Below are 10,299 nucleotides of genomic sequence, written 5' to 3' on the forward strand. Positions count from 1 at the left end.
TAGATCAGGGGTCTCAAACTCAAGGCCCGCGGGCCGAATCCATTTTATGTGGCCCACGAATCCGCCAGCAAAAAAATAAATAAAAGTTAGACTTGATAATAAAAATATCCCCGTCGTCGAAATTATGAGATAGGACGTCATAACTATGATATATAGTAATAATTCTGAGATAGAAAGTCGAAGTACTGTTATTTAAAAAGTTATTTAAGTTTTTTAAAATATGTTCTCATTCATCCAGACTATTGCCCCTTTCCTCCACAAAGGGCCACCAAGCTGAAACATATTCTGGAAAGATAAACTTTCGTACATTTTGATTTATCTTTGTGTTAGTATTGCCAGTCCTGTAAGCACGACATCCTAAATGAATTAATCCTATTAAATTACCAAAACAAGTTTGACATACACCAGAGTAACAAAACGTTTACTTTGAAATGCTTGCCGGAAGTACACGTCTCCTCTAGGGTGAATAACAATCGCGTCAACACTTGTGCAGAGGACTTTAAAAAAAAATCAAATGTAAGTTCTCTTGACGATCATAACAGCGTCTTCCATTTTCATTATCTGTCAGCCTTGTCGCAGTTACTTCTTGATGATTGACTTGTGCGCGTCGTCTTTAACTGTCTATTATTTTGGTTAACGCTGTTGATTTTGTCCTCGATTCTGCCTGTCGGTAAACCTGTCTCCTTTTCTCGAATATAAACTCGAGTTAATTAAAACGACGGTAGACAACAACTAGTATTTCTACCAGACGTTCAGCCTCGTTGTCCCTCTCTCTCGCTACCTTATACGCACGTGTTCCTGATAGATTTAGCAGGTTTCATCCTAAATGCATGGTTTCATCATCATGCAGGACGAGGCTCACGCACATACAGTTCAGTATGAACGTCCACCAGCTGACCACAAGGTCGCACACTTGCATTGCAACTAGAAAACTAATTAATTGCACTTAGTGGTGTTTTCAATTCATCCACTCATTTGTTTTACTGTTAAATAAGTGTGTTATTCAACAGATGGCATCCTCTGCATTGTTGGTAATGCTGGTACTTCAGTTTGGATTTGGACACGCCTCTCAAAAACATCTCCATGAAGATCATTATAATGGTCAGCAGCACAACCCTGAACATGACTTGGACATCCTGCTGGGAGATGAGGTTTGTAAATATCCCTTACTCATTTTATTTTTGCTCTTTAGCCCAATTTCTAATCTCCATTCATCCCCTTCTCACTCTTCCCTCTACTGACCTCATGCACTTCTAGGACACAGAGGCGATGAAGAAACTTAGTCCGGCAGAACAGAAGAGAAAGATGATGGAAATTGTCAAGCGGATTGATACAAATGCTGACAATCTGCTAAATGCAGGTAAGTTGATGTCTCTCTCAACATTTATGAAGAAATCAAAGATAAGAGGTCATACTCAGGCTGCTGTGTTTTTGCCGACAGAGGAGATCACGCTGTGGATTCAGCACGTCTACAGAAAATATGCTCTGGATGACACAAAGGAGCGGTTCTCTGAGTTCGACACGGACAGAGATGGTGTTGTAACATGGGAGGAATACAACATGGTCGCTTATGACCAGCTTATTAGTTTTGATGATGACGCTGTTCTGGAGGATCCAGAGCAAGAGTCCCTCAGAGACGTTGGTATACTTTAATTGTCCTGTTAAGAATCCCATTAAAACCACAGCCTGATTTATCCGTGATAACCTAACGTTGGCACTTATCCCCATTAGCTCCACCTGAAGGAGAGGAGACGCTTTGACTTTGCTGATGTGGACGGCTCATCCGGGCTTAATGTGACAGAGTTTCTCGCCTTCACCCACCCGTCTGAAGTGGATCACATGGCCGTAAGACGAGCTCAGACTCCTGCAAAACCTGATCATGCGTTATATGAGCGCCCTTCATATTTCATCTGAAAATTTAATAATTTACCCTTTTCTCCCCCCCCCAATAGGATTTTGCGATTGAAGATGTGTTAAACGAATATGACACCGATAAAGACGGATTCATCGATCTGAATGAATTTATTGGAGATGTTCGTGGTGAGGGTAAGACAACATTGTTTATTTTAAAACATAGAAGGAACTGTTTGTTGTTAGTTTCTTCCGCTACGCCCAGTGTTGACACTTCATTTTGTTGCCAGAGGATTCCCCTTCACAGTGGGAGATTGAAGAAACAGTGCGGTTTGAAGACCTCTATGATCAAGATAAGGATGGCAAGTTGAATCGAGACGAGCAGCTCCGCTGGGTTGCCCCCAATAGCTACGGCTCGGCGAGAGAAGAGGTGAGACTCAACGATCCAACTTGTAGATTTAGAGAGACAGCGTCTGACACCTAGTGGCAGCCCCGTGACAAGTGGTGACACTCCCTTGACAACTATTGGCACTGGCAGCTCGTGGCACCTACTGACACCTACGTATACAAACAAAACAAGTTCTAACATTTAGGCATAAGCACTTGTCAGCTGGCACTCTGCAGATGCTCAGATGCCACGAAAAAGGGAAAAACGTTGTTTTGCTCTCATGTCATTAACAGGCTCTTCACCTCATGAAGGAAATGGACCAAGATGGAGACGGGCAGATCTCAGAGGGTGAAGTCTTGAAAAATCAAGAAACATTCATGAACAGTGAAGTGACAGACTATGGCCGACAGCTGCATGCGTCACATGATGAACTATAACTATACTTCATGTTCTCGTTTTCTCATTTGTTTCCATGAAGACGCAATGTTGTTTATTACCTTGTCCTGCAAAAATATTTCAACATTCTCCTATTTCCCTTTAGCTGACAATGAGCTACTACTCTATCTATCAATAACATTGCCATCTGAAGGGCCTAAATTGTGTTCAGGATCATGTCAATGGTTAAATGGTATTATATGCAATACACATCACTAGTAATATGATTGTACCACTTTTTAAGGACAATAAATTGACACGTGCCAAAAGTGAACGAACACGAGTATCAGTCCAGTTGTGTCAAACACTGACATGTTGCAGCTCTTCCTCATTTAAATAAAAATGAGTAAGTGAGTGAGTGTTGCCGTTAGAGGGCTGTTTCCTGAATGTGTCATGATCTGTTTCACTTGCATCAAGCAACAGCCTGGTGCACTGCTGGGCTTTATAACGTGACTTAAAGTTGGGTGGATTCTCCAACGGGGACTATTTGTAACCACTGGCAAGATGCCGTTACTATTTAAAGATGCCTTCTGGGTGAGTTAGTGTGATGCTACTAATCCATACTTTGTTGTGTTGTGTTCACCGGAGGTTTGAGGTCATTTATGTTGTGTACCTTTCCACCTCTTCTGAATTTGTGCTTCTCATTTTGTCTGCACAGTATCCATGCTACCATTCACTAGTAATGTATTAAGTTAGTCTTTGACTACAGTTAGCTTAACACTTTGTCTTTAGACTTCTGATCTGCTTTGATTTCTTTCCTTTTCCTCATTTTGAAAGCCACTGAACAGGTACTGAATTGTTGCTCAGATTAAAACATTAACACTTTTTTATGTATGCAGTCTTGATATGCAATACAATAGTTCTCTTATCTCTGGGCAGTGTACAGTTTCCATCTAAAAGCAGGTGTGTCACACAAACTAAACGGCTCTTTCTCAGTACAACTTTTTAAAATAGTGCTTTGACCGTGTTTTCTGTAGAGTTATTGAGAGTTTCCTGTTAATTGGGCTAATCTCATCTCCCTTCTGTGCCTTTGGTCTTCTGACGCTGCCTGTTCAGATCTGTACAGAGCACCTGTTAACAGACCAGAACTCAAAATGGTCATGAAACTCAGTACAAGTCTCTTTATCATAACTGTAAAGCAAAGGCATCAGGAACTGGTCAGTCAGAAACAACCGGTCAGTTACACACATTGTGAAGTTGTGTGCTTCCCTTTTCCTCTTTATTATCATCCTGCTATCAGTATCCTCGTGTCAAATGTAACCCAGCTCCAATATCGAGATTGCTACACCAGTAACTGTACTTCCACATTGTTTAAAAATCAGCAAAGTAAGAATACTTTTTCATGAGAGGGGGTTTCTCCCACTTGGTTGCTTTCCATTCAGACCTCAACAAGAGCACGTTACAATTTCCATCCTTGATGAGAAACCACCTACGTGTAAAAATCTCACAAGTAATCAAAGTGAAAGTTGCTGTTGAGTATCATTTAAATCAGCTATTAGCTAAAGGTGATCAGTAGGGTCTCTTAAATACTGAGCAATAAAGAAACGGTAATATTTTATTTCCAATAGACAACATTTATTAAAACAGCGTTTCTTCAGACTGTTATTCCTAAATGTATCATGTTGTGTTGAAACTGAGATATCCCTGTGAACACTGTACCTTATCACTGACAGTATGAGTATCATGGTTTGGTATTCATGGTTCCAGGGAGTGGACTTCATCAGCAATACCGGCTATGAGACTATCAGTCTGAAACTTAATGATGGTCGACGGACATGCAAAGACATGGAGGAGCTCTTGAAAATGAGGTGGGCACACACATTTCTGATGAAGTGCACTTGATGAATCATTGACGTGACCTCAGTGTAATGTGGTTCAGCTCTATCGTGGTATTGTCCATGTAGGGCATCAGCAGAGGAGAAATTTGGGAAGGAACTGGTCACAATCGCCCGCAAGGCTGGGGGTTTATATGAGATCTGGTAGGTATGTGTGTGCATTTGAGCGTTGATGCCCTCATCATACGTCTACGTCTGCCTTTCTAAGCAACACGTTTGTTCTGCACCATATGGACTATTTATTGCACGAAAAGATGCATGACATTTTATTCATTATTCACTTTTGTTTTCACAGCACTTTGAGAAACTCTTTCGACGAAATGAAAACACGTAAGCACAGGATATATTTCCTTTTTCGTGTGCACGTCATGCACGTCTCTGTCAGCTCTGAGTTTTTCTATGTTTTGGTATGTTTTTTCAGAAATTGAAAACATAGGAAACTTGCACATTCAGCTATCTGCCTCGCTAAAGGAGGAGGTGACGAGAATGGAGCAGTTCAGAGAGCGACAGAAAGAACAGAGAAAAAAGGTACCCACGATGAGCTTCTTTTTGCTTCTCATTTGCACAGGAAATTTAAAAAGAGCTGCCTCTCAGTGTGGTTTTCTGATGACCTTGATGCTTTTTAATGTAACGCTATGTTCCTCACTTCCTAGTTTGAAGTCATCATGGAGAAGATCCAGAAGACAAAAGTCTCTCTCTTCAAGAAAACAATAGACGTAAGAACAATTTATATCATCATGATGATCTATGATTAGACCTCATGTGTGTGGGAGGGCCTTGTAAATAACAGTTTTACAGAGATCTCAGTTTCCTCTTTATATAATTGTGGCAGCAGTAAACTGTGTCTTTTAGTGCAGCTACATATTGCTTTGTTTGAGCAAGACAAGTGCACTCTGAAAAGACTTCAGCAGAGAAGTATTGCCGTCTATATTTAAGATGCGCAGCAGAGGAAGAGGGTTTCGCAAGACAGGTCAATGTCAGTCATCACGCACTGGTTCGAAGGAGAAATTAAGGAGCTTAAGCTCATACCCCTCTCCAATCAAAAGGAGGAAGTGAGGTCTTACTTGCTGCACATTGATGTTCCCTCAGATACATGGCACGTCTTAGTTGACTGAACATGCCCCCCCCCCCCCCCCTCCCTTCCTGTCGAGGGTTCAGAAAGCGTTGATGAACAAAGCATGGGTGTTACGGTTTCATATGGTTTCTGTTCTGTTTCCCTCTAGTCTAAAAAGTCCTATGAGCAGCGCTGCAGGGAGGCAGATGAGGCAGAGCAAAATGCTGAGAAGATGGCCAACGCTCCCACAGCTACTCCCAAACAGGCCGAGAAGGTAAATCTGTACTGTATGACTCATGAAAGGTCCAGCTCAGAAAGGAAAAGCTATGGCTTGACTTTCTAAAAGGATCAGTGCTGTTTTTTTTCTCTTCGATATGAATTCAACCAATGAAACCCGCACCAGACATGTTTTAAGATATTTAAAAATACTTTTTCATTTTCAATTCCCCGGTTACATAACCTTTCGTGACATCTACTCCTCCCTTCTTGAAAAGAATCTATGAATATGCAAATAGTGTTCATTTCAATAATTCAACTCCTGGACTCGAGATGTCTCTGACTTCACTGAAAAGTCTATTCTCAGTGTAAAAAGTATGTGCACTGGAGGTTTTAAGCGTACAGATCACATTTGTGTAAACCGTTTCCAGACTTGTTGTGATGTCACCACATCTTGCTTGTGCGTACATGTCTGAAACTGAGATTTAAGGTGAACAAAGAGATACTTTCCCCCTCAGCAGATTCATTTTATTGACACAATATTCTACACAGTGATGGCCAAAAGTAACATGTCCCCCACCAGTCGAGACATCAATGGGCTGTACAAACAAGCGGCGATGTATGCAGGCAATTGGCTTGAAACCGTCATGTAAAACATTCCATATCGTGTGGACAACACAGAGGCGCAGACACGCTGATTGACTCACATATGCACGCACACATGCGACTGATAGCATGATTATCTTGGTGGAAATAATAAGAACATCTCAGTCTTTGGATTTTTCACACAAAGGCCTGGTCCCTCATTTTTAAACACTGTAAACAGTTATGTATTTGTGCCCTTGCCTTTATTATTTGATATAGTCGTTTATAAACTGTGAGTTACTGTTCTCATTGAGAACGTCATTTTTAAAGATTATTTTTAAGCACCTATACGCAATAAACTTTATTTATTTTTATTGGGGAAACTACAGGTTTACAGATATAAAATAAGTGTGTCATTTTGTATTATTTTGTATTTTTTCAGATGAACAACAAATCGAAACAGTGCAGAGAAGCCGCAGTGGAGGCTGGTAAGGACAGATAATAGCAGCGAGATGCTGTATTTTGTCATTTCGTGTAGGAAGCCTCTGTGATTGAACATTTATTTTGAGGTTGCTGGTTCTTTACTTCCCTTTCCGTTGAGGAGTCCAGAAACAGAGTTAGATGCGGCATATAAATACATCTCAAAGTCTATTAAAGCGTTATAGAAAATCTTCATTTATTTATTCATCTTTTACAATGAATTCTTCAACTTGTCTTTAGAGAAACAGTACTTGTCAAACATTGAACAGCTTGACAAGACCCGCCAAGAGTGGGAATCAACACACATCAACACATGTGAGGTAAAGTACAACACTAGAACCTGTATTTCTCCTCTCACTGCATTTATCAAGGTAGGCATGCAAATTATAACATGATGCATTACAAAATGTACAGACTTAGACCAAGATTGGCAATACCCGAGGCCTGTTTTGTCAATGAGGATGTACAATACTTCCTTTTAGCAGACTATAAAGTGAGTCATTAATCTGCAAAACGTTGTCCGGGCAACAAAGCCTTCCTAGATGTCATAACACCAACAAATCATAGGTATCCATTCAACTACCTTATTCACCCCTGTGTAAAAAGATCAGTGTCAGTTTGAAACACAGGACAATACACATACACACAAGAGACCAAGAAAAAGAACATGAAACAAAGTTCACCTGATACATTTAAAACAATGAAGCATGAAAAAGCACCCAAATGATGTGAGTTGACAGATCTCACAGATACCAGAAACCATGCTGGATGCTTTTGTTGTGCAAGAGGTTGCCAGTTGCATCACTATATTTCAGAAGTGTACGTACAGCACCGTATGGTGTTGTAAATGTACCGTGCTTCAATGTTTTCTAGATTACTTATTATTTTTGTCATCGTTTTGTCTTGCAGGTGTTTCAGCAGCAGGATGAGGACCGCCTGAGCGTACTAAGGAATGCTCTGTGGGTGCACTGTAACCATCTATCAATGCAGAGCGTTAAAGACGACGAGGTTTGTGCAGCTGTGCTCACACATCTGTATGGGATAGACTTTGAGCAAGCCCTTCCAATATTCTGTGCTGTTTATTCAAAACCCACTGTGCAAACTGCTCTTTCAGTGTTACGAGGTTGTGAGGGAAACACTGGAAAAGTGTGACATCATTGGTGACATTAACAGCTTTGTGGAGATGAAAAGCACCGGCTCGACCCCCTCAGGTAAGCACCCGCCCTTCGGCTTTTTCCTGATTTGGATTTGAATATGTGCCACCAGGGAAATTTTAATATTATCTCTCAGCTGCTGCTGAAACACACAACAACATGTTTGACTCCTTTTGAAACAGGTGATCGATTGTGTGTAACAAGTCATCGCCCCTGAAGCATTCGATTTTTTTATTTAATTCCAATGGTTCTTCCACAGCTCCAATTGAATACCAAAGTTACTACGAGAGGGATGCTGCAGATGGCAGAAATGGCAGTGCTGGATTTGTAGGAGTGATGAAAAGGTTAGAAATACACAATGTAAAGCTTTTACACAATTCAAAATGGATGATGACGATGGTTATTATATATCTTATTTATTTTTGTCTATCTCTTATTGAATTCTTTCCCCAAATTGTAGGTTTTCAAATCTTCTGCAGTCGAACTGTTCCATTGGCTCCAAATTGAGCATCAATGAACCAGTTGCACAACCTACTGGTATAGTACCAAAGTTATTTGGTCAACACTGCAATTTCCAAAATGATGACAGAAATGACTGTGAAAGCCACATTGAGCCTTGCAGCACGAGGTGTGGAGCAACTATAAGTTATATACTGCAATTATTATTCTTCACACCAGTGATTCACAACTAGGGGTCCTTGTACTTCAGAGGGAACTTTGGCAGTTATGAGGGCTGATGTGGAAACATTGTGGCGTAGCTCAGCTAGTTAAGTTAAGATTTGAAAAAATGAGTACATACATACATCCACCTTTCTTATGGACACAAATAGGATTCAATTAAGTGGAGTGTTATATTTTTGTGTGTGAAACGACAGTATCCACCTTTACATATTAAACAGTTTTAATTAACATCCAGGTTAAAGTCAAAATGAACACATTTGATTTGTGACAGGCGGCAATGAAGGGATACTTGAGATCACCTGACATGTCGTACCATCAGTTTAGTAGCTAGTTACGAGTGGCTTCGCACAGTAAATGAACCAGTGCTGATTATGTCTGAAATCCTGTCAACTCCTCAGCAGAAACATCAGAGGGAGTGTATGCTTCCATACCTGAACCTCAGGGGTCCCAGATGAGCAGCGAGGGGTACAAGGTCATGTACGACTATGCGGCACAGGTCAGCTTCGACATGAGACACATTCAAATCATCTAATTCTTGTTCATTTCAAGCGATGACTGTTGACTGAATGTTTCTGTCCTTGTTCAGGGGGACGATGAGCTCTCTGTGTCTGCCGGGGACGTTGTGGTTGTCACAGATCAAAGTGAGGATGGCTGGTGGACAGTGCAAATAAATGGCCTCACTGGATTGGTCCCAGGCTCTTACCTTACCAAAGAATGAGTTTACCTGACAGCCATATGTAGGACGATGACTACCACAGTCCCTCAAGTCATATTTTGTTCAGGCCTTATATTGAGCTTATTTGTTGTACATATTTTAGTTTGGATGCATCATCAAAACCCCTTTCAGTTGCATTTGAAAATGGGGCTGTCACATACAGTAGCACGAGACAGTGTGGAGATATTTATTGCTGTGGCACATATTCATGTTACTTTGCCCTTATTGCTGGTGTGCCGAGTGCTCCTCGTACCAATGACAGCTGGGAGATTAAGTGATCTGTTGCACAAGGTCTCTGCACTACGTTCATTCATATGTGGCACTCTCGTATACCCGCAGTCTTAAATATGAAGCAGAATGCTTTATTTCTGTTGTTGCTGTGTATATCATTTCTATGTGTAGTTATCGTTTCTATTCTGAATGTTACCAGAACAATTCAAACGCAGTAGCTGAAATGCAACCAGGCACTACACTTGGGTAATGCGGCTGAGCGGTCCGCTCCCTCGGGTTCAAACGGATCTGGTTACTGAGCAACAGGGGAGACGTGACCGAATCAATGTCAAGTTACCAAAGCGTAGGCCATTCACCGACATTTTAAGTGTGTGTACATGTCCACAATGGTTGTTTGGTGGTCACTAAACCCACAAGTGGATGCAACTACATCTCTTGATTCCAGGAAGAGCTCATATATAATATGCATGCTTTATATATTGAGCCCACGGTAACCTTGAAACCAGTTTGAAAACAAAAAGCTACAAAGCATAAAAGATTAAACACAGACCAAAGTATTTGACTAAATATGTGAACCTCTTACACCCCTACCCTCACGGGAAACACCTGAACTTTGACCTCTCTTGTAGACTATGAGCTTTGTCCAGACAGAAGGAAAAGTAAAATCACATTTT

General features: G+C 41.0%; 2 protein-coding genes across 5 annotated transcripts; both read left to right on the forward strand.

The window, feature by feature from the left end:
• The first annotated feature begins 460 nt into the window (after positions 1–460).
• On the forward strand, positions 461–3,460 carry rcn2 (reticulocalbin 2). Of its 3 annotated transcripts, none has more exons than XM_079280567.1 (8): positions 461–516; positions 1,011–1,151; positions 1,258–1,360; positions 1,442–1,638; positions 1,732–1,845; positions 1,953–2,046; positions 2,142–2,281; positions 2,533–3,460. In XM_079280567.1, the coding sequence occupies exons 2-8, from the start codon at positions 1,011–1,013 to the stop codon at positions 2,674–2,676; spliced, it is 933 nt and encodes a 310-aa protein (XP_079136693.1). In that variant the 5' UTR covers positions 461–516; the 3' UTR covers positions 2,677–3,460. The 3 variants fall into 3 exon arrangements, with proteins under 3 accessions (XP_079136693.1, XP_079136691.1, XP_079136692.1); XM_079280565.1 differs by lacking the exon at positions 461–516 and adding an exon at positions 546–904; XM_079280566.1 differs by lacking the exon at positions 461–516 and adding an exon at positions 546–871.
• pstpip1a (proline-serine-threonine phosphatase interacting protein 1a) lies at positions 3,135–10,295 on the forward strand. 2 transcript variants are annotated; one of them, XM_079280546.1, is made up of 15 exons: positions 3,135–3,208; positions 4,382–4,482; positions 4,579–4,653; positions 4,805–4,839; positions 4,931–5,037; positions 5,163–5,225; positions 5,733–5,837; positions 6,807–6,852; positions 7,085–7,164; positions 7,754–7,852; positions 7,959–8,055; positions 8,258–8,342; positions 8,459–8,535; positions 9,078–9,175; positions 9,266–10,295. In XM_079280546.1, exons 1-15 carry the CDS (start codon positions 3,179–3,181, stop codon positions 9,395–9,397), a joined length of 1,230 nt encoding a protein of 409 aa, XP_079136672.1. In that variant the 5' UTR covers positions 3,135–3,178; the 3' UTR covers positions 9,398–10,295. The 2 variants fall into 2 exon arrangements, with proteins under 2 accessions (XP_079136672.1, XP_079136673.1); XM_079280547.1 differs by lacking the exons at positions 3,135–3,208; positions 4,382–4,482 and having other exon boundaries at positions 4,583–4,657.
• Positions 10,296–10,299: the final 4 nt, after the last annotated feature.

This window comes from Melanostigma gelatinosum (assembly GCF_949748355.1).
Source record: "Melanostigma gelatinosum genome assembly, chromosome: 1".
Lineage (NCBI taxonomy): Eukaryota > Metazoa > Chordata > Actinopteri > Perciformes > Zoarcidae > Melanostigma > Melanostigma gelatinosum.

Excerpts from the sequence above, each read along its gene's own strand:
- rcn2 (XM_079280565.1), top strand. The coding sequence starts at position 827 with ATGCATGGTTTCATCATCATGCAGGACGAGGCTCACGCACATACAGTT. Across the intron at positions 1,152-1,257 it reads ACATCCTGCTGGGAGATGAG|GACACAGAGGCGATGAAGAA; the intron begins GTTTGTAAATAT and ends ATGCACTTCTAG. Across the intron at positions 1,846-1,952 it reads CTGAAGTGGATCACATGGCC|GATTTTGCGATTGAAGATGT; the intron begins GTAAGACGAGCT and ends CCCCCCCAATAG.
- pstpip1a (XM_079280546.1), top strand. The coding sequence starts at position 3,179 with ATGCCGTTACTATTTAAAGATGCCTTCTGG. Across the intron at positions 3,209-4,381 it reads TATTTAAAGATGCCTTCTGG|GGAGTGGACTTCATCAGCAA; the intron begins GTGAGTTAGTGT and ends TCATGGTTCCAG. Across the intron at positions 4,840-4,930 it reads TTTCGACGAAATGAAAACAC|AAATTGAAAACATAGGAAAC; the intron begins GTAAGCACAGGA and ends ATGTTTTTTCAG.